The 27,270-nt window shown below is 41.0% G+C and overlaps 1 protein-coding gene across 2 annotated transcripts; it reads left to right on the top strand.

Annotated features, from left to right (window-relative positions):
* The first annotated feature begins 3,104 nt into the window (after positions 1-3,104).
* Klrb1 (killer cell lectin-like receptor subfamily B member 1) lies at positions 3,105-21,342 on the top strand. 2 transcript variants are annotated; one of them, XM_017321281.1, is made up of 7 exons: positions 3,105-3,163; positions 4,338-4,473; positions 13,763-13,852; positions 15,104-15,178; positions 16,756-16,910; positions 17,273-17,388; positions 20,804-21,342. In XM_017321281.1, the coding sequence occupies exons 1-7, from the start codon at positions 3,128-3,130 to the stop codon at positions 20,925-20,927; spliced, it is 732 nt and encodes a 243-aa protein (XP_017176770.1). In that variant the 5' UTR covers positions 3,105-3,127; the 3' UTR covers positions 20,928-21,342. The 2 variants fall into 2 exon arrangements, with proteins under 2 accessions (XP_017176770.1, NP_001093388.1); NM_001099918.2 differs by lacking the exon at positions 3,105-3,163 and having other exon boundaries at positions 20,804-21,339.
* The last annotated feature ends 5,928 nt before the right edge of the window (positions 21,343-27,270 follow it).

Genomic DNA, 27,270 nt, shown 5'->3' with positions numbered 1-27,270 from the left:
ATAGTAGTCTGGGATGGCGTCTGAGATCTCTTAGAGACTGTAAGACATCTGCCAAGGCCCTTCTATCTTTTAAAGTCTCAGTTGAGAAGTCTGGTGTAATTCTAATAGGTCTGTCTATATACGTTACTTGGTTTTTAATCCCTTGTGGCTTTTACTATTCTTTCTTTGTTCTGTACATTTAGTGTTTTGGTTATTATGTAGTGGGAGGACTTTCTTTTTTAGTTCACTCTATTTGGTGTTCTATAAGCTTCTTGTACGTTTATAAGCATGTCTTTATTTAGGTTAGGGAATTTTTTTTCTACAATCTTGTTGAAGATATTTTCTGGGCTTTGAGTTGGGAGTCTTCTTCTATTCCTATTATTCTTAGGTTTGATCTTTTCATGGTGTCCCAATTTTCCTAGATGCTTTGAGTTAGGAACTTTTTACATTTCATTTTCTTTGACTGATGTATGAATTTTTCTATGGTATCTTTTATGCCTGAGATTTTCTCTCCTATCTCTTGTATTCTGTTGCTAATGCTTATGTATGTAGCTCCTGTTCTCCTTACTAGGTTTTCTATCTCCAGGTTTGCTTCAGTTTGTGTTTCTTTATTGTTTCTATTTCCATTTTCAGGTCTTTATTCATTTCCTTCACCTATTTGATTGTATTTTCCTGTATTTGTTAAGGGATTTTTTGTTTTCTCTTTTAAGGCCTCTATTATCTTCATAAGACTAGATTTAAGGTCATTTTCTTGCAATTCAAGTGGATTAAAATTTCCAGAGCTTACTCTTGTATGATAGCTGGATTGTGGTGGTACCATATTGCCCTGACTTTTGTTAATTATCTTCTTACACTTGCCTTTACCCATCTGACTGGCCCTTGTATTGGCAGGCATAGTAGTCTCTGATGGGAGCAGGCCTCTGGGACTGCAGATAAAGCTGGTTGTCCCTGGTAGCAACAGTCTTCCAGGAATACCAGCAGAGCTGGTAGTCCTGGTGGCTTCAGACTGCTGGTTGTCCTGGTTAAGAGCAGGCCTCCAGGGATGCAGGGAAAAGTGGTGATTCCTGACGGATGCAGGCTTCATAGATTGTAAGTATAGGTGTGGTTCTGAAGATGGAACACAGAAGAGGTGACAGTGTAGGCCTCCAGGCTGCTGGTCTTTCCGGGGACCTAGTAGGTAGGGGCTTTCTGCTTGAGGATTTCACCTGTTTGTCTTGAATGTTAGCAAGCCTCCAGGGATGCAGGTAGAGCCGTGGCCTGAGAAATCTAAAAACAGCATCTTATACACTGTTTCCAGGAGATAAATGGGACAGAGTCAGAAAAAAGCTATCATATAATTGGATAATGCCAGCAGGAAGCTAATCAAGAAGTGATGTAGAGAGGGGACATGGAGAATCTGAAGAGTGACATACTAAACTCATAGTAACCGTCAGGCTGATAATCCCAGTCTTTTTTTTTTTTTTTTTTTTTTTTTTTAAATGGTTGTGAGGTTCTCTTCTTCTTCTTTTTTTTTTTTTAAAGATTTATTTATTATTATATGTAAGTACACTGTAGCTGTCTTCAGACACACCAGAAGAGGGAGTCAGATCTTGTTACGGATGGTTATGAGCCACCATGTGGTTGCTGGGATTTGAACTCTGGACCTTCGGAAGAGCAATCGGGTGCTCTTACCCACTGAGCCATCTCACCAGCCCAATCCCAGTCTTTTATGGGAGAAAATGCCAAGTTCCCAGGAACTGAAAACTTATGTCTTCTAAGGGCCTATTTCCAGGCCCAGGCAGGTCATGCCAAGTTCACTCCTGGGCAAAGACATTTGGTCTTGCCATTTCATTAGAGCTTCTGAGGAAGCTTGGATAGGCCTGGATCTCAGCACTCTGGGAGAGTTCTGCCCAAATCTTCTGCAGATTGAAGCATGAGAGCTGCCTCAGTTGCCTGCTCCCTTCTCTGTAATATATCTCCTTAGTTTAAAAAGGGCTGGGGTGCAACCCCCTATCTAGCATCAGAACTTCCCACAGAGCTACTCTGGTGTGTGTGCCAATGCCTCAAGCAATGCCTCTAGGGAGGGAGGAGCTCTTGTAGCTTCCTGGTGAGCCATTCTGCTCAAGGCACCCATTGCTTTGCATTTTGAGCCTGAAGCAATGATCTTAACCCATGGCTGCCACTTTCTGGCTCATATTTTCATCTTCTTTCATAAAATAATTGCCTTTATCACTTTTTTATCATTCATGATTACATTACTTTCATTTTACTCTGTTTCTCTATATATTCCAACTCTATTTTTCTATATATTCCATATATATATATATATATATATATATATATATATATATATATATATAAAACCTGGAAAGATTTGATACAAAAATAGGCTTCTATTTAAAAACCTGTCTTTATTTCTCCATGAGACACTCAACATTACTTTTTCTTCTTCCACTCTCTAAGACCCAGAATTTCTTATAATCTTTCACCATTTGATTTATTTGGATTTAATGTCGCATTGTTTGTATAGAACATCACATTGTAATCTCTCCCACACATTATGTGTTTGTCTTCTCTCTCTCCATATATTTTACTGTGACAACATCAAGGTAATTCGAATTCTGCTATATTTTGTGCTAAAAATTTCATTGGCACTAATAGATTCTTCAGTAGTTCATTTTCAGTAGCAAATGTGTTTTTGTATGCGTAGGAGGATGGCTATATAATCGTGCAGTACTTGGTGTTGTTGATATTTTGCAACCAGCAAGTGTCAGTTTGTTTCATGCTTCTGTGGACAAATGACACTCTTTTTACCCTCAGTTAGTTCACACTTTGCAGCATAGAGGCACTTGTAACCTTTACCAGGAACCATCTTACCTCAATATGTTAATCTTAGAAGAACTACTATGAATTCCTAGTCACCACCGATGGCCTCAGAACTTACAGCTAAAGCTCCAGATCTCCTACCCAGATCAAAGCAGTATTTGAGTCTTCTTCTTAGAACATCAGACTTCTTTTTTCTATTTGTATTACTAATTCATGCCAACAGATTTCATTTACAGATGGATTATTTATTTAAGTGCGTTCCATGAACAAATTTATTACTTGGCATGATTATTCACACATTTCTACATGTAAGGCTGCACTATCTTGACAAAGGAAAGTGTTTATGTGGCAGAACCATGCACCGTTAACACATTTCCAGGTGAGTCTTATATATAATAAAATTGAGGCCTTTATAAAATATACACTGAAACGTCTATATAATAGATCTAATCATTTTTCTAGAAATGTATGCAGAATCACTTAAGATGGACAAGTCAGGAAAGTCCTCCACACTTTTTTTTTTAGGTTTAGATGAAGCATGAGGCAGAGCCCTATTCCTGGCATTGAGTGAAATGACTGTTATCTAACGCAGACAGCTGAGGATATTTCATTGAGTCATAAGTGAGCTGTGAGACCCTCACACTGGCTTTGCCCCACTTCACAATCATCCTGGTGTTGGAGAATTAGTGTGAGCCCCATGTTGTATGTATACATCTCCTGTCTTCTGAAACTCATAGCCAACAGACTACTTCACTGCCATGTCATTGTGAGCGATTGGTACAGTTCCACTCTGACCACAGAAGGTGACTTTAAGGAAATCCTTGCTTTTCTTCTTCACTTATAATGTGTGAATGTGTGACATGACATTAGTAGTCTTTGCTCTAAGGGTCTAGGACTCAAAGCCCTTGGAGGAGTTAGCACATCCCATAGACCCAAGTCCTCCACTCCCTGAGCTCTGACAGATGAAGTCCTTTCACTCAGGTGAATGATGTTATATCCAAGTGAACCTTCAGAACAATGATGAGAGGTATATGTAGTTCCCTCCTCAGTGCTTTTCCTATTGTGTCAGCCATACTCTTGTCCTCATTCCCACATTCCACACCTTCCTTCATGACATAAATATTTCAGGAGGATTTTTGAGCTTCAACTAGTGTCCAATATAACTATAAACACTGATGCACTCATTTTTATTTTCTTAAAAAGTCACAAAATATATTGCATTATAATTTCAGAGACTTTGGTGGAGAGCGTATCTCTTAAATTTGAATTTGAGATTGAGCGGTTCATCCAATTTACACTGACATTTGCCTTGAGGTAATAACTGAGAATGGATGGTCGAAGAGCTGTGAACAAAAAAGCCTTTTTCAGAATTTTTTCAAAAATCATACCATGTGTTACACCTTCAGTTTTAACGATAAGAACATGTAAATGTGAGCATAATAGACCCACATTTAATATCTTTGGAGACAGCACCAGTTGCAAATGTGAGTAGGTGTGGCCACAGAGAGCATAATGTTGATAGCGGATATTCTTTTGTTCATTTCACATCACAGAATGCTGAGTTTGTTCTCACTCAAAGGTCAGTGTTACATCTCCCATCTCTAATGGATGCACCAGTGCTCTATGCTGAATTAAATTTAGCCGAGACCAGAGGGCTCAGGTGTACATCAGCTCCATCTCTCCCCCAAGGTAAGTGGCTTTATTTCTTCTTTTGGCATTTGAATATCTTTGAGAGTTAAGCATTTCTTGTCATATTATAGTTTCAAATGATTGCTTTGGGATGGTGAGATGGATGATTCCTCAGGTAAAATACTTGCTGCACAAACCTGACAACCAGAGCTCAATTCCCAATGCCTTTGGTGGGAAGAGAATCACTTCTTGAAAAGTGTTCTCTGATTTCTACACCTAGTGTAGCATGCACACATCTGCAGACAGACAGACAGACAGACACACACACACACACTCACATTTAATCACACACAAACTCAACAGATAAACACAACTACAAAGAGAAAAACTTAAATGTTATTTAATTCATAGAGTTCATGAAAGATGAATGTATAGGTTTGTAATCATTAAACACCTATATCAGAGACAACATGATGTAGAATGCTAGCAAGAAAAATATTAAAATGAAAATTAAGATTTTTACCATTAGAGACAGCATCATGTCAAGTAGAGTAATCAAATCAAGCTTTCCTGGAATCCAGCCCTGAATGATACTTGGGACCAAGACTGAGTATGTGAAAGATGTCACCTAGAAAGATGGACTCAAAAATACAAAGGAAGAATATGTCTGTGATGTTGCATGGAAGCATGCATCCCCAGTGTGCTGCAGAAATCAAGTCAGGAGGAATGGTGACAGGTCAAAAAGGATTTGGAGCGCGTTCCATAGGTACAAATGTTGAGGGCATCCATTCAAATGTGTTGAACAGTGGAGAATACTTAGCATTCTGTGGATAGCAAGGAATACCCAAAGCAGGTTCTTCCCCATAACCAAACCTCACACAGCCTCTTCAGGGATCAATGGCTGTTCTCCTCAGCCCAGTCTCATACAGAACAGCTCAAACAGGTCAGGATGGGTATTCAGTTCCTTATATTTTAATGTGAAGGAGTAGCGATTTCTGAAATCACCCAAATAGGCTTTTACTTTCAGTAAAACAAAAATAAAAAACAAAATACACTTAAGATGGACAGGAAATAATTACTGTGTATTGAATAGTGGTTTGGAGCAGACACTGTGCTTTGGAAATAATAAGAATTGTTTTATCAAATCCTAAAATTTTGTGAAGTAGATATTGTCCAGTCATTTTACAGATGAGGAAATCTAGTGTCTATGAATTTTTAACATATGCCCTCCAATAATGTATTATTCTACATTATATTATATTATTGATAACATTGAAATATGATGGTGCTGAGTACTAGACTTTTGTAAAAAAGCATCAAAATAGTGACTGTATGAAGATGAGACTTTTTTACAAAAAGACTTAGAATTTCAAAGGTAGAAGTGTGAGAAAAGAGAGAAATGTGAAATAATGCTTATGTACTGTTTGGGTTTGTGTGTCAAGCTAGAATCATCAGAGAGGTAGGAGCCTCAGTTGAGGAAATGCCTTCATGATATGCAGCTGTAAGGCATTTTCTCAATTAGTGATCAATGGGAGAGAGCCCAGTCCATGATAGGTAGTGCAATCCCTGGGCTGGTGGTCCTGGGTTCTAAAGAAAACAGGCTGAAAAAGTCATGGGAAGCCAGCCAGTAAGCAGCACATCTCCATGGCCTCTGCACCAGCTCCTTCTCCAGGTTCCAGCTCTGCTTTAATCTCTGTCCTGACTTCCTCCAATACCCTTTCTTCCCCAACTTGTCTTTTTAATTTTTTCCCATAGTGTTTTGTTTCAGCAATAGAAACCAAAAGTAAGACATGTATAAAATAATAAATGTAATTCACTAGACATATCTACTATGGTTAGGTATGCTGTGTCAGGAGAAATTCTAGGCTGGCATACATGCACAGTTCTTCTCATATTCAGGGTGTCTTTGGGACCTTAGAGTTTTCTCTGGTGTCTGCTTTTGCCTCCTTGTCCATTAACATAGCATGTCTTACATAGCTGGAATTACAATTCATGCTACTATTTTAAAAGTCCAGCATACTGTCTATATCCTCCCATGACAGTCTTGTAGCACCTCTGAATACATAGCATTTCTCACTAGAAGATTGCTTATAGAACTGCCAAATATAAGCTCAAGTCTCTTTTATAAAAATGGTATTTGCACAGGACCTATGGGCAGATCTCTGTGCAGAGATCTCCAGATTAACCACAATACCTAAGATTATCTGTGTGACATACAAATAGCTGTTATAAGTATTTGTCTAGAGAATATGACGGTAAATGTCTGTATGTGTTCAGTATACTTTTATACACGAAAAGTTTTAGTCATCATTGAACTGTGTCCACCGATACGAGTGGTTCTTAAGGCTAGGGGGAATCTGTCTTCTATTTCCTGGGACCATTTCTAGTCTATCTTTCTCTCTTCATTCTTTGGTTGTTTTTTCCTCAAGAACATTTTAAATGATTTAACATTCTTAATGGTTTTTTTGTCAGCATCCTAAATTTGATCTACAGTCCTGAGACCACTACTGTTTGTCTGCATTCTGGATCATATAATTCAGCCACCAAAAATAATGAAAGCTAAATAAAACAAAACAGAACAAGGGCTGGTGAGATGGCTCAGTGGGTAGGAGCACCTGACTGCTCTTCCGAAGGTCCAGAGTTTAAATCCCAGCAACCACATGGTGGCTCACAACCATCCTTAACGAGATCTGACTCCCTCTTCTGGAGTGTCTGAAGACAGCTACAGTGTACTTACATATAATGAATAAATAAATCTAAAAAAAAAAAAAAAAAAAAAAAAAAGAACAAAAAATCCAAAACAAAGTAAAACTATAAAAGTAGGAATGGTCACAGTCAATTGTGGACCACACAACAAAAATAAAAGACATGCTAGCACATTTGTTTCAGATTTTCCTTTTTTTTTTTCCTTTCTTTTTTCTTTTTTTCCGAGACAGGGTTTTTCTGTGTAGCCCTGGCTGTCCTGGAACTCACTCTGTAGACCAGGCTGGCCTCAAACTCAGAAATCTGCCTGCCTCTGCCTCCCAAGTGCTGGGATTAAAGGCATGCACCACCACGCCCGGCTTGGTTTCAGATTTTAACATGTAACTCAAAGCATGACATCATTTATATAAGAGAATATTTAGAAGCAACAGAAAACTAATAAAAACCTGAAATAAATCTGTATCTGTTAAATTTGGAATCCCAGTCATGCAGAGTGGGGAACAGTTGTAAATTTAGTACTCAGGAAGTGGAGACAGGGTCATCAGGAATTCAAGGTCACACTTAATCACAGAGAGTTTGGGACTAGTCTAAGATGCCAGAAGTACAACCTCAGAAACAGACCAAAGCAAAACAAAAAGCGGTAAGAAAGCTTTGCTCAGAACGGTACAGTACTTGATTCTAATTATTGACTCTAGAAAGCCATTAATATAATGGTAATAATACATGGAACTGTTAAACTAAATGATAGGAATAGGGGATTATGATTGATTTAGAGATTAAAAGCCAGCTAGTGTTTCTCATTATTACCTTTGTAAATGAAACTAATTATTTTCCATATGAAACCCAGATTTTTTAAATTGTCTAGCAAAAAGTTAAATCCACAAAGTTGGGGTATATGCTGACTGCATCTCAAACATTAGTCCATCTCCCTGCTTAATAAAATACCCATTGTTGATACAGTTACCAAGGACAGCTGAGATATCAAACATGGTCTTTAGGTGGTGCAGTGTGGTAGACATACTATATGCCGTGCTATATAGGAGTAACAGAGGTCCTCATGCTCACAGATAAGCAAGCACTAGGGGAACCAGGAATGTTAAACTCACAGGAACTTCAAAGGAAGGGATGCATAACTTGTTATACATCCAGAAAGCTGGGTTTGGACTCTTACACTTTGTAACTATTGCACTATCTGTGTGGCTGAGACAAAACTGAATTATCTCCCAGACCCTTATTATGAGCTATAGAACTCATCTTCATGGATGATATAACACGTTCTTTACAAAAATTTCAATGTAATCTTAAGGTGAACACAGGATTGAGTTAGTTATCACCTGTCGAAGCAAGCACAGCCTTCATTTGCTGTGAATTTATGACATGGGGTCTTTTATATTTATTAAAAGATTTAGGCACTATAGCTGGGCAGATACTGAGCTGTTCTAACCTGATATGCTGACCTGGCCTATGTCCCAGACACATGGTATATTACCTAACATCTTAGTCTCACCCTGGCTAGACTAACTCATCCAAGCAAATCTTGATGGTGCCTCCCTGATCCCGACCCGAGACACCACCCCCACCCCCTTGAGCCTGGAAGTCCTGCCTTTTCCTCTCCTGCTCAGTTATTTGCTGTTCAGTGTTGTGTCCGGCCAGCAGACCACAACCTGGGTTCTAGCCTGGAAAGGCATTTTGGAAACCTGGAAGAGAAGAGGGGCTAGGTGGCGAGAGAAAAGAATGTAGCCAAGACAGTTACTCTGATCAAGGCTCAAACTTTATTGTTGCGACACTAGTTATGAAGGAAGGGGGAGGGGACCCGATTCCCGCCGAATAATCTCTGGTCCAGTAGAAAGGTGCATGTGTGTGGCTCCGCAGGTTCCAGCAGTGGGCGTGGCAGAACGAATGAGCAGGAAGCTCCACCCCTGAGCAAGCAGGTTTCAGGCTGGGGGAGGGGAGACTACAGTTCAGCTTTATATTTAACAAATCTGCAGGTGATGGAGAACAGTGTTCTACAAAATACTGAGTTAAGAGATGCTTTGTAATACTGACAATACCAAAGTCCTGACTGCAACCAGATTTCTGGGTATGGAAATCAGCATTTAAATACACAGTGCACAAAACCATCCTCCATCAATCACAGGGAAATTTTCTCTAAATTTTGCTGTGTTTAAATATGCCTAAAAGTGAAAGAACCTAGTGGGGAAACCCCCACTCAACTCCCGATTCGGCGTGCACCCAAGAATCACGAACAGAACACAACACCTTGATGTAACAACATGAGGTAATTTAATGGCGGAGCTCCGGTTCGAAAAGTATCTCACACAGGAGACAGTTGATTCGACCACGAGGCTTGGAAGCTAGGGGTTTTTATAGAAAAGGGGTGGGGCTGGGGGAGGAATTGGCGCGGATTCACATGATTGGTCCATTTAAACATCAGCAGCCTGTTAACATTTAACTTAGGTCAGAGGGGTGGGAGATAGGGATGTGCCGTGCCAGTCCGGACATGTAGACGGGCCTGCCCGGGCATGTCCTGGCCTGTTCTGCTATGTTCTCAGCCCCAGGTTTCAAAGCTCACAAACAACTCTTTGGGCTATTTGACATACATTACATGAATCACAGGTCTCAAGTTTTATTTCCATTCAAAAGAAACTATCTGAGGTCAGATGACCAAATTTAACCAATATAGGCTAATTAGTCATGTTGAACTGAACTGTCTTTTTGCCTTCTGAATATCATTGCATAGCTGGCTGTGGTGGTCACAGAGACCCACCAAAGTTTTACCACAGTATCCTCTTATCTGATAATATATGCTGAAGGCCAGCTTCAGCACCATAGCGCTAACTCAGGAGGGCTGAGCGTGGTATCAATGATTGGGGTTTGTGCTAATAGCAGCTGACTGAGGTCAGCACTGGTGGAGCTGATGGTCTGTAACAAGAGCTGTTGTTGATGGCAGCCAGCGACTAGAAAAAAGAAAGGGAGGGATTTTTCTCTCTCTCTCTCTCTCTCTCTCTCTCTCTCTCTCTCTCTCTCTCTCTCTCTGAGTGAATCAAGAAAGCAAGCTCCAAAAGCAGACTACAACAACTTTATTTCCTTAATCCTTTTATGGCCTGTAAGAAAAAAATTTTGATGTAAGAAGAAAATTACCTCATGGCCACAGTTACAAAATTTCTAAAAAAAACAATCACCACAACAACATATTCTTCAAAAAATAGATTTAAATCATTACACAAAAGGGGAATCAACACAGGATTATTGATTACACTTTCTTCTTCTCAAACTTATATCTACCTTTATGTAAGGCAAGTGGAGCATGCCACCAGACAGAAGAACTGGTAAGGTTGAGTACCCCATGAAACTCAGAATTGAGTATGATAGATGTCAGGTCAGATCCCTGCCAAACTCTGTCTGCTCTGGAACACATAACCATGAAACCTGACTGAGAGGACCACGGCAATCAGTCATGTTGCATAAAAACCTGGATTTCTCCATGCTAATGAAGTATCTAGATAGGCCCTGAGTGTTTAGCCAATAAGCTTCCTTTCCTGGGCATCCCTTCTGGGAAGAAAGTATTTAATCCTTGGCTTACCCTGAGTAAGGTGTATGCATTTACATTCGCCATCAAATAAAGCAGTTTGAACTAAGGATCACAGATCACAGTGGAGGTGAGGCCTTTGCTGTAAGGAGCTGCACCTAAATCTCTGAGAGATGACTTTCTCTCTCCCAGAACCTCTGTACATTTGACACTTGAACAAAACCCAGTTCTGCCCCCAGCCTTGACTCTACCTTCCCCTCCTGTCTGGTGGGTAGATGTCCTGAGGGAAAATGGGGACTGGGAACCTTGTTCCCAACTCCCAGCAGGATGCTGGCAGCACCTGGATACACAGGAGACTAGGAACCACAGCAATTGTCCCAAAGTTTGCAGTTTTATATGGGTGTGTGTGTGTGCATGGACTGAGAACTCCCATTACAGACTGCATTCTGCCTCCCCATGATCCTGACACCCTAGCAGTGAGACAGACACACAGCCTGGTGCCTATACATTTCTCATCTATCCTTCACTCTACAAGTTCAGTGTAACCCCAAGGCAATGCTTCTTTTGTCTTAGATTAGCAAAGTTTGATCAAGCCAAGTCTGTAGTAGCAACTTTATTTCTTATGTTTAGCTAGGGACAATCTGTATTTACTAAGGAGCAGGTAATCAATCAGTCTTATGTCTTATTTTTGAAGCCTTGATTAGCTAAACTGGCTAATTATCTGTTCTCTGCTCTTACATTCATAATGAAATAACCTATTCTTTGTTTATGACCTTCCTTATTATGGTACACAGCAAAACCTGTGACTTTATCCCTAGATCAAAAGATCAGTAAAGTCAGGCCCAATCTAGGATGAATGTGTTCTTTGAACATTAACTTGTCCCAAGCCTAATTTTCTTGCTACTACAATTCACACTTAAAACCCATGAAAGCTCACGTAACTCCTTTTTTCACCTGTGAGGCTCTTGCTACTCTTTCTGGAAGGGGCATATTCTGTTCTTGATTTTAACTTTAAATTTTCTATTAACTACCTTAGCTTCCCCAAATTATTCAAATCAAACTAACTTCCTACAACTACTTGAATCAAAACAGGAATTCCATAAAATCAGTAATCCATATAAACAGCATTATCTCAAGAACTTTCATTTTCATATTGTTCTGCAGGAAACATGGCCAACAGCGTGAACTATCATCCAGGAAGTAATCATCCCAGGCTACAGGTAGTGAGGGTCTTTTTGTGCCCAATCACACTATGTCAGGTATATGGAGAATTTAGCAATGATAAGCATGAGAAGGCACATAAATAGCAAGAAGCAATCCTGGGACAAAGATCCTGGGATCATACTTCTCCATGGTACACCCACTGCAGCTGTACCATGGTGTAAATGATGGGGCATCTCCAGGAAGCTCACTTGCCTATTGCAGTTCTTCCTCCATGGGGACTGCCAGGTATAGACTTAGTATATGTCATGTGTAGAGGGAAGTGTTGTTTCTATAGTTGGTTCTTGATTGTGTCAATAAAAAAGGGCAGAAGCCAATTGCTGGGCAAAAGGAAAAAGGTGAGACTTCCAGGTCCCAGGAGGAAAAGAAGGAACATAGGGAGAGAAGAGAGATTCAGACCAGGCTTTGAAACGAGGAGGAAGCTGAAGTCATATAGGTCTTGGGGTACCTAGAGTTTGTAGCCTCTGCTGGGGGGTGGACATGGAGGGACAAGGAGGATTGAGGGAGCTAGTTGATAAGATTAGGGCAGGAAATTCTTTACCCAGACATTGAATTATCTGGCTAGTTTTAAATAATAAAACTACCTAGTGTTTTCCATCTCACGTGGGGCTAAGGTGGACAGGAGGAGAAAGAGGGCAGTTTGGGCAGTTGTTGGCAAAAGCTGTGAGAGTCTGGGGGAGTGATCTCAGCTCTGAGGAAAAATAGCTAGCTGCCCATTGGTGGAGTTGAGTGAGACCAGCGGCAGCTGATCTCGGAGCCTAGCTGTGAGCTCTGGCAGAGCTCCCTGGAAGGCAGAAGCATGATTTTTAAAAATTACAGGTAACAGTCATGTTATAACACAGTATCCATTTATTTGCTACTTCAATGTCTGTAGCTTCTGCTACTTGCATTCAACAGTGGTCTTAAACTACTAACTAGAAAATTCTAGGAATAAGAAACCAGTGTTTTAAGATGGACACTGCCCTGAGCAGCAATGATGAAATCTCATGGCATGTAGGTTAAGGTGTCAACCACTAGTGTCTTACTTAGGGTTTCCATTGCTGTGAAGAGATCCTATGATTGACGTTTATAGAGGATAACATTTAATTGGGGCTGGCTTACAGGTTCAGTGGTTCAGTCCATTATCATCAAGGCAGGAAGCATGTCTGGCACTGGAGGAACTGACAATTCTACCTCTTGTTCTGAAGGCAAACAGGAGAAGACTGGCTTCTGGCATCTAGGAGGAAGATCTCGTTGCCCACTCCACAGTGCCCACTCCACACTTCCTGCAGCAAGGTCACACCTACTCCAACAATGCAACACCTTCTAAAGTGCCACTTCCCGGGCCAAGGATATTCAAACCACCACAACTAGTCACCAGTGCTTGTGTCCCAGTAATACTCACTCACTCAATGATGGACCCAAGTTGCAAAAGTTGGGATACCAACAGCCGACTCATGGCAAAAAGAAGTCATAGGGCATCCTTTTAAATAAAAGGTGTTATCACAAAGTACTCCACTTAGTGAACATTTTCTTTTATAGTCATACATCAAATTATGAAAGTTATAGCCACTAGGTGTAGTGTGGGCTTAGTTAAAATGGAAAACTTTCTCACTTTCTGTCTGTCTGTCTGTCTGTCTGTGCCTCTGTCTCGTCTTTCTCTGTCTCGTCTTTCTCTGTCTGTCTGTCTCTCTCTGTCTCTCTCTCTCTCTGTCTCTCTCTCTCTCTCTGTCTCTCTCTTTGTGAAACAGTGTACACAAATTGTAACACTATCTCCAGTATGAGTCAGTCTACTATCTTGTTCAAAATAGTCCTCATAGCTAAGGGATGTCTTATGTAGTTGTGAACCACTTCTGACCTTTATCTCAGATATACTCAAGTGGATTTATGAAGTGTATTATTATTTGCTCTTCTTAGATGCCTGTCAGGGACCAGGCTGGCATCGGGTGGCTCTGAAACTCGGCTGTGCTGGGCTGATCTTTCTTCTGATGGTACTCAGTGTCTTAGGTAAGTGAGGCAACAGCTTTTGCTTCATAATTTTCCCACATAAACATTAATTTTTTCATAGCATTTGGGTTCCTTAAGCCTAGGGGAAGGCCTATATGTCTGTAATGTTACAGGTCAATATCCTGTGCCCTCTGAAGAAACTTCACATTTCTTCCATGCTTCTTGATTTTTGTGAGTAGCATTATGGGGTATGTCATATGTGCATCTAGAATGTAGAAAAATAAAAGTCACAGTTGTAACAAAAGATGACAAAAACAATGAAAACTAAAAGCTTCGGCTTCTTATATGTTTAATAAACCTTCTCTTGTGTGGATGTGACTGAAAACAGGCAAGCTCGGATGTGACTTGTGAACAGTTTGAGAGATTCAGCAACACTCATAGGTTGACTTGTCAATCAGATCATATGCAACTTCTACTCGGGTCTGAGAGTTGCTCCACAAAGCATATTAACACCATCTCAGTCAGACAAGGATGGTTTATTGAATGCACACCCTAATACTGATCAGATCAGGGGTATAGTGCAGAATTATTTGAGCTACTACAACAATCATTTCTCAGAACAAGCTTAAAAAGAAAAACAAAACCCTACAAAGCTCACAGTGAGCTCATATGCACAGGAAGTGCTGCCTGGTGGTTGGTTCTGGCTCAAGCCATTTTAGACATAAAGTTCATACTGATGTTTAATTTTATGGGTCCTACATAAAGCTTTGTTGTATTTCTTAAGATTGACAAACCTAAGAGCATACAGAACATTACAGGAAATATGGTCATTATGACCCTGCTTTCAGATAATCTATGTTTTTGAGTCAATGACTGGCAGACATATTAAAGCAACAATATGAAATAGCTGGCAGGCATGGAGCAAACAGGCTACAGCCATGTTGCTGGGCCAGACCTCAGCACTTCAGAGCTGTGAGAATCCATGTGTTCTGTGCTTTTCTTATTCATATATATCCTGTCACCAAACTTGTCCCTTAATCTGATTTGCTCAGATGTTTAGATGAAATAACTTGATTTGTTGAAATTAGAATTAAAACAAGCTGGGTATGCTGGTACACATCTTTACTCCCAGCATTTGAGTAGCAGAGTCAGGCAGATATCTGTGAGCTGGAGGCCAACCTGATCTAAAAGTGAGTTCCAAGAGAGCCAGGGATGTTACACAGAGAAACTCTGTCTTGTAAAACTAAATAATGTACACTCCACCATTCATTTCAGAATTTAATACTCTTGGTTTGATTTCTTGCTTGCTAGTGGGATTCTTGGTGCAAAAACCTCTAATAGAAAAATGCAGTGTGGCTGTTCAAGAAAACAGGACTGAACCAACAGGTAACTGTATGGCTTGAATTTCCTGAAAATAATAGGTAACAAAATGTGAGTTATTTCAGTCAAAGTTTATAACAGCTCTCCATGAAGACACTATATCACCATGGTTTTGTTTAAGAAGATAGGCATAATATTAAGAATTTATGAAGACTCACATAGCTTGTAAATGCTGATTCTCAGAACTAACTGGAGCTGAGTGACCTTGACATCTATGAGCTTATGTACCTGGCTATGCTGCCTCAGGCTGCTGGTGCATATGATCCTAATAGGCAGATGTCAAGTTAAAAAGTACTAGCATACTCTGGAAATCAGTGTGGCAGTTCCTCAGAAAACTGGACATAGTACTACTGGTAGATCCAGCAATACCTCTCCTGGGCATATACCCAGAAGATGTTCCAACTTGTAATAAGGACACATGCTCCACTACGTTCATAGCAGCCTTATTTATAATAGCCAGAAGCTGGAAAGAACCCAGATGTTCCTCAACGGAGGAATGGATACAGAAAATATGGTATATTTACATAATGGAGTACTACTCAGCTATTAAAAACAATGAATTTATGAAATTCTTGGGCAAATGGATGGATTTGGAGGATATCATCCTGAGTGAGGTAACCCAATCACAAAAGAAGTCACTTGATATGCACTCACTGATAAATGGATATTAACCCAGAAACCTAGAAAGAATACCCAAAATACAATTTCCAAAACACAAGAATATCAAGAAGAAGGAAGACCAACACATGGATACTTCATCCCTCCCTAGAATAGGGAATAAAATATCCATGGAAGGAGTTGCAGAGACAAAGTTTAGAGCTAAGACGAAAGGATGGACCATCCAGAGACTGCCCCACCAGGGGTCCATCCCATAATCAGCCACCAAACGCAGACACTATTGCATATGCCAGCAAGATTTTGCTGAAAGGACCCTGATATAGCTGTGTCCTGTCAGGCTTTGCCAGTGCCTGGCAAATACAGAAGTGGATACTCACAGTCATCTATAAGATGGAACACAGGGCCCCCAATGGAGGAACTAGAGAAAGTACCCAAAGAGCTGAAGGGGTCTGCAACCCTATAGGTGGAACAACAATATGAACTAACCAGTACTCCCAGAGCTCTTATCTCTAGCTGCATATATAGCAGAAGATGGCCTAGTGAGCCATCATTGGGAAGAGAGGCCCCTTGGTCTAGCAAGCTTTATATGTCCCAGTACAGGGGAACACCAAGGCCAAGAAGTGGGAGTGAGTGGGTAGGGAAGCAGGTTGGGGGGGAGGGTATAAGGGACTTTTGGGATAGCATTTGACATGTAAATGAAGAAAATATCTAATAAAAATGTTTTTTAAAAGTACTAGCATTCATTTTTCTACTTAACGTGTTGCACAGTTTACTTTGGCCTAAGTTAATTAATAAAAGCAAAACATAAAACAAGTCCTTTGTCCTTAATTGTGATTCTCTGACATACGACCTTCAATATGTTGCAACATGCACCAATGCAACACCTACACTGTGTGTAGTTGGTTATAGTGCATCAAGAGCAGGGCAGAAAGAGAACATGTCTTTCTCTCTCTTTCTCTCTCTAGGGAGATCAGCCACACTAGAGTGCCCGAGAGACTGGCATCCACACTGTGATAAATGCTTATTTACTTCTCAAACTTCCAGACCTTGGGCTGACGGTCTGGTTGACTGTAATTTGAAAGGAGCCACTTTGCTGCTCATTCAAGATGAAGAAGAATTGGTAAGCTGTTAATCCAAATAAGACAAAATAAATAAAACAAACTTATTAAGTAAAATAAAAACAATAAAAATATAAAGAAAAGAGTACTTGTCAACATCTCAGGATGTCTATGCTGGATTTTAAACTGCTCATAATCTGAGAGACTAATTGGACATGTGAATTAATAACTGAAAACAATGGGATGAATTGATTAAAAGTACAAATAGAGAGAGATCACCTTCACAGAGGAGAGAGAATTATGCTGGTGATAAGTTAGGAGGGACTTCAAACAGGAGTAATAGTGCTTTAAAAGGCTATTAGAAGAAAGGAAGCCATGTATACAAAGATTCAAAATTAAGTCTCCCACTCTGTTTTGATAATAGAGATTATTGCAGAACTTCTCAAAGGGAAAAGGACAACAATTTTATATTGGACTAAAATATGAAGAAGTGGACAAGGTTTGGAAGTGGATGAATGGTTCTATTTTAAATACTAATCTGTAAGTATTAAATGAGCTAATTTGAGTATTCAATTCTCATTCATTTTACTAAATTCTAATTGAATTTTGTAACTTTAATTTACCTTATGAATTCTTGAGAGGGTTGAAATAGGCTGAAGAGTCAATTCCAAAATTAGTTGAATATTTTATGTAGTTTCAATTTTTTTGACATCACCTCTTTATAATAGTGTATGTGTGTATTTATTAATTTACAATGGAATTTTAAAGGACAAGAAACAATTAATTTAGTGTTAGAGATAAAATTTTTTAAAAGTCTATCTGGAATACATAGATTTTTCACATAAACTTATATACATTTTTTTTTCTTTTTTGGGGGGGAGGAAACGGTTTATTCGGCTTACACTTCCATACTGCTGTTCATCACCAAGGAAGTCAGGACTGGAACTCAAGTAGGTCAGGAAGCAGGAGCTGATGCAGAGGCCATGGAGGGATGTTCTTTACTGGCTTGCTTCCCCTGGCTTGCTCAGCCTGCTCTCTTATAGAACCAAGACTACCAGCCCAGAGATGGTCCCACCCACAAGGGGCCTTTCCCCCTTGATCACTAATTGAGAAAATGCCTTACAGTTGGATCTCATGGAGGCATTTCCTCAACTGAAGCTCCTTTCTCTGTGATAACTCCAGCTGTGTCAAGTTGACATAAAACTAGCCAGTACATGTAAATACACAGTATACTCAAACACATGGGAAAGAATTAAACCAGCAATAAGAGGACATTTCATAACACTGAGTATACATATATGTACATACCATCATATACATACATATCCATATTAGAATCTTTTTCTTTTTTTATATTTGAGTAATTTATTGATTTATTCCATTTTCAGTTGTTTTTTGTTTTTTTGTTTTTTTTTTTTTTAGGTATTTACCTCATTTACATTTCCAATGCTATTCCAAAAGTCCTCCATACCCTCCCCCCAACTCCCCTACCTATCCACTCCCACTTTTTGGCCCTGGCGTTCCCCTATACTGGGACATATAAAGTTTGCAAGTCCAATGGGCCTCTCTTTCCAGTGATGGCCGACTAGGCCATCTTTTGATACATATGCAGCTAGAGTCAAGAGCTCTGGGGTACTGGTTAGTTCATAGTCTTGTTCCACCTAGAGGGTTGCAGATCCCTTTAGCTCCTTGAGTACTTTCTCTAGCTCCTCCACTGGGGGCCCTGTGATCCATCCAATAGCTGACTGTGAGCATCCACTTCTGTGTTTGCTAGGCCCCGGCCTAGTCTCACAAGAGACAGCTATATCTGGGTCCTTTCAGCAAAATCTTGCTAGTGTATGCAATGATGTCAGCGTTTGGAGGCTGATTACAGGATGGATCCCTGGATATGGCAGTCTCTAGATGGTCCATCCTTTTGTCTCAGCTCCAAACTTTGTCTCTCACATAAACTTATATACATATTTTAAAATATGTATTTGTTTTATTTTATGTGTATGTGCCTGGGTGTCTCTGTGTATACCTTGTGCATGCAGGAGTTCACAGAGGTTCAAAGAGGGCATCAGGTTCCCTGAAACTAGAATTACAGATGGTTGCGAGCTGTCTTGTGGGAGCTGGAACTTGAATTTTCATCCTCTGGATGAGTACTAAGCACTCAACTTCTTCAGCTCCTACACAGAAATTCTTAAGTTTAGAATGTGGCAACAAAAAATTGCAGCATAGTGTGTCATGATAGAATTGGAATAGACATTTCTGTTTGAAAATAATTTCATACATAGAAAGGTTTGGTTTTTTTCTGTATCTGTGTGTATGGTGATTGTGTGTGTGTGTGTGTGTGTGTGTGTGTGTGTGTGTGTGTGTGTGTGTTGGTGTATGTTTCCTAATTTTGATATGATTTAAAATGCTAATTCAATTTAACTAATAGCAAAAATATTATGATAATAATAGTAAAAGTATTATGATAATAAGTAAGAGAATACACGTAAGGCAGAGGATTAAGCTCAGCTGCTGTGTGATTTTACTCCTTGGATGAATGATGCTCTGATTAGACAGCAGTGACCAGGGAAATCTCATGCTATAGGAGAAAGAGAGTCAGCCACAGCCTGCTTTTGTTTGAACCAGACTGACACAATGACTCCAGGTACAAGCTCTATCTGTATAGTCTCATAGTTCATTCCACAGAATCCATATAAAAAGCCAGATGTGCAAGTGTATACCTGTATGACATCACAGTGGCAGAAACAAGGCCGAAAGGAGACCACACCCAACATTTACCTCTGACTTCTACATAAGCTCTGACCCTTCCTCCCTCACCCATCTCCTCGTTAACTTATTTTTACCTTCCTCAGCCCTGATTTTCAGGTAAGGAAGCCAAGGGGGAAATAACATTTTCCAAACAGAATTATTTGGGGGATTTGAATAAGATAATGTTAGAGTCCTTACAGGAAGTCTGGCTGGAGAAGGCCTAGGAATCCATCACAGGCTTCTTGCAAAGAAGTCATTGATGTGAACAGATTGACTTTAAGAAAAGGATCTTAAAGATCAAAGAAAGAAGTTAAAGGGTGAAAAATAAAATTAAGTGACATTTACAGATGCTCAGTTGAGGGAAGTTCATAGTTTGACTAGCATGCTGGGCACTATGGTGACATCAAATTTGCTGTTGAGGCCCAAGGGACTCCATGAAGAAATTAACAGATACAAAGGCACAGCCATGAGGGAGCCTTGCCTACTGCCAGATGTGTGACCTCCTCAGCTAGAGACAGGCTTGTCTTGAACTCACCCTTCTTGTAATCACCCAGAAGAAGCCTGTGTTAGTGCTTGGCTTCTGGTCTCATTCCCACCTGTAGGAATCTGCAGGAACTCCAGGTATAGGTCTAGTGCTGCTATGAAGCCAAGACCCGACAGCATCTGGGATGAGATAGGAAGAATCCAGATCCTGTTCCACACGAGTTGGAGCCCTTTTTATCTCTCTTCCCCCAATTCTGTAGACCCACTGTGTTCACTCTATATATTTAGTACATTTACTGAGAGCCTACTGTGTGTAACTTTTGTTGCACATTCATATATATCCAAATGCCTTCTCTAGCATTAGCTGGTTGGTTATACTATATATTTAAGGGGACAGCAAAATGATGATGCTTTCCATATGATCATACAACATGTTCATAGTAGAATGAGGAGTTCCACCCCCAATTCCTAAACAGTCTCCTTTTTGTATACCATAATAAAGATTCTTGCTGGAAGAATTCTTCTCTAGTGAAGGTACAAGTGGAAATTATAGAAGTTTCCACCAGCTGTATCATTGTTTATGTCTTAATAATGTTTGTCACTGTGTGTTTACTATGTTTAAACACCATGTATTCTAGAGCGTCCTTAAAAGTCTAAGGAAAAATAATGGCCAGTGCAATAATTGTAAGGAAATCTTGGACACTAGTAGGGTCTATGCTTTACTCTCCAGATTACAAATCACTGGCAAGGATGAAGAAAACAGCTGTGCCCTCATCTCACAAACAGAAGTGTTTTCTGATTCCTGTTCTTCAGACAACCATTGGATCTGCCAAAAGACACTGAAACACGTCTGAAACCCTGTGTCCTGACTCCTGATTATGAATCTCATCTCTGTTACTTCACTATTCACGCCAGATCTGTGAATTGAACAGTCTTTGCTGTTGGCCAGTCCAGTGCACCGTTAGTGGCACAAAGCATGAATTCCAAAACCACAGTGACTCTTACAGATGCTCATGTCCAGTTTCTTTATTGTGTAAATGCAAATGTACACCGACACAGATGTGCCATTCTAAGAGAGGAGTTCTACAGAGGGTCATCAGGGGGCACTGGAGTCTGGGAAGGTTTTGCTGATCTCTGTGCCTGAGGTCATCTGCAGACAGCTGCAGAAAAGATGTTGTAAAGTCTAGATCTCTACTCTACCCCTTCCTCAAACCATCTAACATCTGAACTGTAGAACTTTGAATAAAGTATTGTTCTTGACTGACAGCAGAGGCTCAGAGTTAAGGAGCTTGGGATGGGAAGAGTTTGCTTTGATTGACACCTGCAAATCAGTCAATTAATAATGGACTAATGCTTTGAAAATGAGTGTGACTGTATGTAAACTGAACTCTGTCCTTATGGCTCCCACCCTGGGTCATTGGTGCCGAGTTTCTCAGTCTCCTTAGCTGTATGAAAGTGGGATCTCTTCTTGTCCAGGTTCCTGTTATAGAAAAAAAAATAAAAATAAATAAAAATAAAATACTGACAGACTTGCCTCTTCCTATTGTCCACAGGCATCCCATTTTAATTTTCTCATCACTTCTTTCTTCCATACTTCTCTATAGCTTATGGCTATGCACAAACTGTAGAAAGTATGCAGCTAAATATTTGGTATAGTAGAGAATAAATAACATTTTTTAAAAATTTTTTCAATTCTTCAGTTAGAGAAATCTTCAAAAATAAGCATTTATTCTGAAAAATCTTTCGGAAGTGGTCATCTCTAAAAACCAAACCAAACCAAACCAACCAAACAAACAAAAATCTCAAAACAACAACAATAACAAACCCAAAACAAAACCCTAAAACAACAACAAAAACTTGACAAATTTTCCATTGTAATCAAATGAAAAAAAAAAAAAAAAAAACGGAATTTACTTAATAAAGAGGCATAATGAAATTTCTATTAAAATAGACACCCACAGACCCTCATCAGTCAATGTGAAATTTAATTAAATTTAATTAAATTTAATTAAATCCAAGTAAAATCTCAATTGAAAAGAAATCTAAATTAAAATTATTCTTTTGGGTATATGGATGTTCTCCTTGGATGTGTATCTGTGTACTATGTAGGAGCCAGTGCTCTTGGAAGAAAGAAGCAGAATTGGGTCCCCTAGCTGGAGTTATAGATGGTTGCAAGCTGTAATGTGGGTAATACTCTTGGACATTCACTCTGAAACAGTTTTGTCTACCCATCAATGGATCCTGTAACTCAAGAATCCCTACAACTGACCTGGAATGTCTTTCTCCAGAATTTCAGAGATCATCCTGGGCCTGTCTTGTTATGGTCATTCTTGAGCCCCAAAAGACCACCAAGTACGGATTCTGATGCAATTCCACTAGGGTCTTTTTATTCTAGCTTGAGCTTGGGTTTACCTTCTACCTTGATGTAGCAGGTGGGAGGGTAAAGCCCTGAGCCCAGTTTGAAGCAAGCATTTATAAAGGCAAGCATGTACAAGCAAGGGACTTTCTAGCCTGGCACACATCTGATTGGGGAGCTATTATGGAATTTTGTTGCCCTTTAAAATAATTGGTTGGTGCTGGGAGCCAAACCTTAAACTTAACTTCCTCCTGATATGTGGTTGTTAGGAAGTGAAGTGCCAGGGGCAGGCTTGTTTGGAGTAACTTGGAAACTGGTTCTAGGTGCATACTTGTTGGTTAAGTGGAGTTCACCTTTAGGTCAGGTTCTCTAAGATGGACCCTGAACCCAAGACAGAGTTGGTCTGGTCTCTCAGGCTCCCTCCTTTCCCTCCTACCTTCCCCCATGTTTTCTCCTACCTGCTTCAGCATGTAGATAAACTCCTCTTTTGCAGCCCTTTCATCTCAGACAGCCAATCTGACACTACTTTGTTCAATTTTCTCAGATCCTAAAGATTCTGGCTCTCACCTTCCAAATCTTAAATTCTCCTCTCCCAAGTCACCTATCTGATAGTCTCTCTCATACCAACCCAGAAACACCTCATTTTAAACTACCTTGCTCATCTCTGCTCCTTATCTCTGACCTCATGACCAATTTCCTCCACTCATGGGTCCCAAGTACATCCTATATACCAAGCCACTATTGGTTCTCTTCTATCCTCCTATCCACAAACAGTTCCTTAAACTTAAAATGGTGTCTTTTTTATTCTACCCCTCCACCTCCCAGATCTATGCCCATCTTTCCATTCTTATACCTCGAAAACACACACACACTTCCTAAGCCTGACCTTTGTTCCTGTCAGCGACTTTTCCAAAACTCTTTTTTCCCCCTACTCCCTCTCCAAAACTTCTGACAGCATCATCCATGGCTGACCTGCCCTTCTCTGTGCTCTTACCACTGTCCCTTAGCTCACCTCTAAACCTAAAAACAAACAAACAAACAAACAAAAATCAAACTCTCAGATTCCCTCTCACAATCTTTTGATCCCTCTCAAAATCTACTGATTTCATCTCACAATCTCTTCCCACCAAGATCTCCCTATCTCCTAAATCTCATCCATTATCTTGTATTCCATTTCTCCAAACTTCTCTTACTGAAAACTCACCACTCATGTTTCTTACCCGCCTGCCCCTCCCATCTCACTTATCATTTTACCTCAGTGTTCCCTGATCCTTTAAACTCCTGTCTAAAAACTCTGATAGGCCTCCTACCACATCCTTCTCATGAACAAAAGGGTTCTTTAGCAATTGTGTCTATATTTCACGTACAGATTTGTAAAATCTAGCTCCCAAGGTCTGTTTTCTTATTTGGCCACAGTCTCCTCCTGAGGCTGACTACTAAGTTCAATCTATCAAAATACTGAAGTCCAGAAATCAAATACCCACTTTGAATCATATAATTAACTTGTCTGATCAAAATTGACACCTCATTCTACAGTTTTCCCTTGCAACTTTATAAGCTGCTATTTTCCTATGTGCCATGTCTGTCTCTTCTTTACCCAGAGACAGTCCTTTGTCCTACTCTGTCACAAATTCCCCTGGCCCATCTCCCTTATCCCTTTCCTCTTCTCTCATTTGTTCCCTTCCCCTTGTCCTTCTTTCCCTATCTTCTGTCTGTCGTTCATCCCTGCTTTCAACCCTCTGGGACAATTGGTAATTCACCTTTGGGTTGAGAACTTGGTCTTGAGAGTTTTGATCCATATTTTACCTTTGAAGAGCCACATCTTTCATCTCAGTAAGGGCTCTGTAGGCACAGGGTAGAACATAACAGATGGGTCATTGTAGCTGTCCAGCAGCCATGGAGAACTGGGTACACTTGGAAGAAGAGCTGGGGATGAAATAAGATGGGTGGGTGAGAGAAATAACAGGCCAAGACAAAGTTCTCTGATCAAGGCTCAATGTTAATTTTTTTTTTTTTTTTTTTGTGGAAGCTACATTATATCAGAGTGTGCCCTACCGTGTACCCTTTCGTCCACACTCCTTTACTTGCAAATGTTTATTGCAGTGAGTTGTTGGTCTGGTTCAAGGCCTCTAGATTCTGCTACATCATCAATATTGGATCTTAGCTGGGACTCCCCTGTTTTTGCCCTGTGTTGTATATATCCTATAGCTTTGGATCTGTAGAACCAGCCCTTTCACACTCTAGCATATAGATTGAGGTAGATGTTGCAGTGGGCCAACTCAAAGCCCTGGATCTGGCTCTGGGTGGTAGCTGAGTTGGTCAGCCTACCAGCTCTTCTGTACACACAACACCAGGGTGAGATCTCCAGTACTACCCAGGCTAGCTTACCCAATGCCATAGCTGGCAGGGACCATGGTCAGCTTTTCCTCTATCATGCTCTCAGGGCCAGCTTACCCAATCACACCAGCTCTACTATGTTGCTCAGTAGAGGTGTAGGGGTGTCCAGTCTCCCCAGTGCTGCAGCCAGCAAGGGGCTGGGCCAGCTCTCCTGCTCTCATATGCTCAGGGCTGGTTCACCTATGGTTTTGCCATTAGGTCTAGCTCTACTGTGCTGCCCAAGCAAGATATAGGGCCCATTCTCAAAAGTGCTGCAACCAGTGAGAGGTAGGGCCAGCTCTGCACAGCCCTTGGACATTTATGTGGTCCTGAGTGGCAGCCCAGACCAAGGATGTATACATGGTCTTTAGTGGTAATATGAGCTACAAACGTTGAGACCTCTGTGCTTGCATGGCCAAAGATCCAGACATGGCCCTCAATCACAGCACAGGCTGGGACTTCACCATGGCTTCAGGTGGTGGGGCAGGCTACTCACAGCAAGCTATTCCTCTCCATCCTCATGTCTCCAATTCCAACTCTCTTCATAATGTTGCAACTGATCGGCTTCCCCTTCTCTCCCATCTGCCTGCCACATACTTGCACAGTGTATTGGTTCCCACTGCAGGTGGACCACAAGGCTGGAGGGCCTCTGGGTGACCTCCTCTGCCTGCTCTGTGTGACGTGACAACAGGAAGACTCCTGGGTGCCCTCTGCCCACGCAGTGTGGCATGGCTGCAGGGCAGCCTCTGTGTGTCTATATAGCCTCCTGTGCAGTGTGGCTACAGACTGACCTCTGGTTGTCTTCCTCTTCCCTGCCATGTTGTGTAGTGACAGGCAAGCCACTGGGTTCCCCATCTGCCCACACCTATTGGCATGGTTGACTCCATTTTTTTAAAATATTTTTTTAGGTCATTTGATAACAATTTATTGAGTAATTATTATCATGTATAGCAAAAAGGTTTTGAAAAGTAAATGGTCAAAGGTTGCACAGTTAATAATTGGTAAAGTGAAGGTTTTCTTTTTTTTTAATTATGTATTTTCCTCAATTACATTTCCAATGCTATCCCAAAAGTCCCCCATACCCTCCCCCCTACTTCCCTACCCACCCATTCCCATTTTTTTGGCCCTGGCGTTCCCCTGTACTGGGGCATATAAAGTTTGTGTGTCCAATGGGTCTCTCTTTCAAGTGATGGCCGACTAGGCCATCTTTTGATACATATGCAGCTAGAGTCAAGAGCTCCGGGTTATTGGTTAGTTCATAATGTTGTTCCACCTATAGGGTTGCAGGTCCCTTTAGTTCCTTGGCTACTTTCTCTAGCTCCTCCATTGGGAGCCCTGTGATCCATCCACTAGCTGACTGTGAGCATCCACTTCTGTGTTTGCTAGGCCCTGGCCTAGTCTCACAAGAGACAGCTATATCAGGGTCCTTTCAGCAAAATCTTGCTAGTGTATGCAATGGTGTCAATGTTAAATTTTTAAACTCTGAATATATAGGGGGAAAATCCAAAGGCCCTTCCTTTGTTTCATCTGGAATCTGTTGCAAAACAAGGTCAGCAGGCAGTCTGCTTCTGCAGGAAGCTGTGGATGTGGCAAGACTGGAGACTTCCACCTAGGTCAGAAGACTTCACCCTAGGTGGGCTAGGTCAGTGGAAGACTGATTGTGGCAAAAAAATTAAGGTCTGGTTAGCCCACTCAAGGCTGGGGAAGGGCACAATGAGCTGGGTTTTTTTGTTTGTTTGTTTGTTTTTTGGTTTTTGTTTGTTTGTTTGTTTAAAGATAAGTTGGGCTTGCGCCATCTTTGGCTTGATCTCAGCAGAGGACTCTCCACGCTGCAGGCACCCTAGCACACCTGGGGCCGGGAGATTACTGGTGAGTGGAATGCAACATCAGTTCCAAAAAACCCAGAAGGTCTTGTGCTAGCAGGAACAGGGACAAAGGATACCTGTCCCACCAGTGGCTTGGCTTCATTCTGGTCAGCGCCCCCTCACATCATCTTCAGCTTGATCTCGGTAGAGGGCCCTAGAGGACTCTCCATGATGTAGGTACCCTAGTACACCTAGGACCTGGCGATCACTGGTACCCTAGCATACCCGGGTCTTGAGATCACTGCCAGGAGACAGAGCTGAAACCCAGACCCCTAGACACCTTCCCTGCCAGAGGAGTGTCAGCCTCCAGGGAGGGCTCTGACCCCAGGACTCAGGAGGTAGATCTGAGTTCCAGACTTCTGTGCACTTTCCCTGAAAGAGGAGAGCTTGCCTACAGAGAGTGTTCTGAACACTGGGACGCAGGAGAGAGTTGGTCTCCCAGGAGTACTGACAGAAGCTAAAGAATCACAGGAGGAACACCCTCCAGCCAGAGACAGCTAGAACATCTAACACCAGAGATTACCACAAGGCGAAAGGCAAACAAAAGAATCTTACTAACAGACAAGTCCCTTCCAATTGGTGCCAGCATGGGGTTGCCTT

This window comes from Mus musculus, chromosome 6, assembly GCF_000001635.26.
Source record: "Mus musculus strain C57BL/6J chromosome 6, GRCm38.p6 C57BL/6J".
NCBI classification, from domain to species: Eukaryota; Metazoa; Chordata; class Mammalia; order Rodentia; family Muridae; genus Mus; species Mus musculus.
The sequence above is the reverse complement of the archived record's forward strand: the minus strand, read 5'-3'. Positions and strand labels throughout refer to the sequence as shown.

Coding starts and splice junctions, on each gene's coding strand:
- Klrb1 (XM_017321281.1), top strand. CDS start 3,128: ATGTGGCAGAACCATGCACCGTTAACACATTTCCAG. Junction 3,164..4,337: donor CACCGTTAACACATTTCCAG/GTGAGTCTTATA, acceptor TTCACATCACAG/AATGCTGAGTTTGTTCTCAC. Junction 4,474..13,762: donor AGCTCCATCTCTCCCCCAAG/GTAAGTGGCTTT, acceptor TGCTCTTCTTAG/ATGCCTGTCAGGGACCAGGC.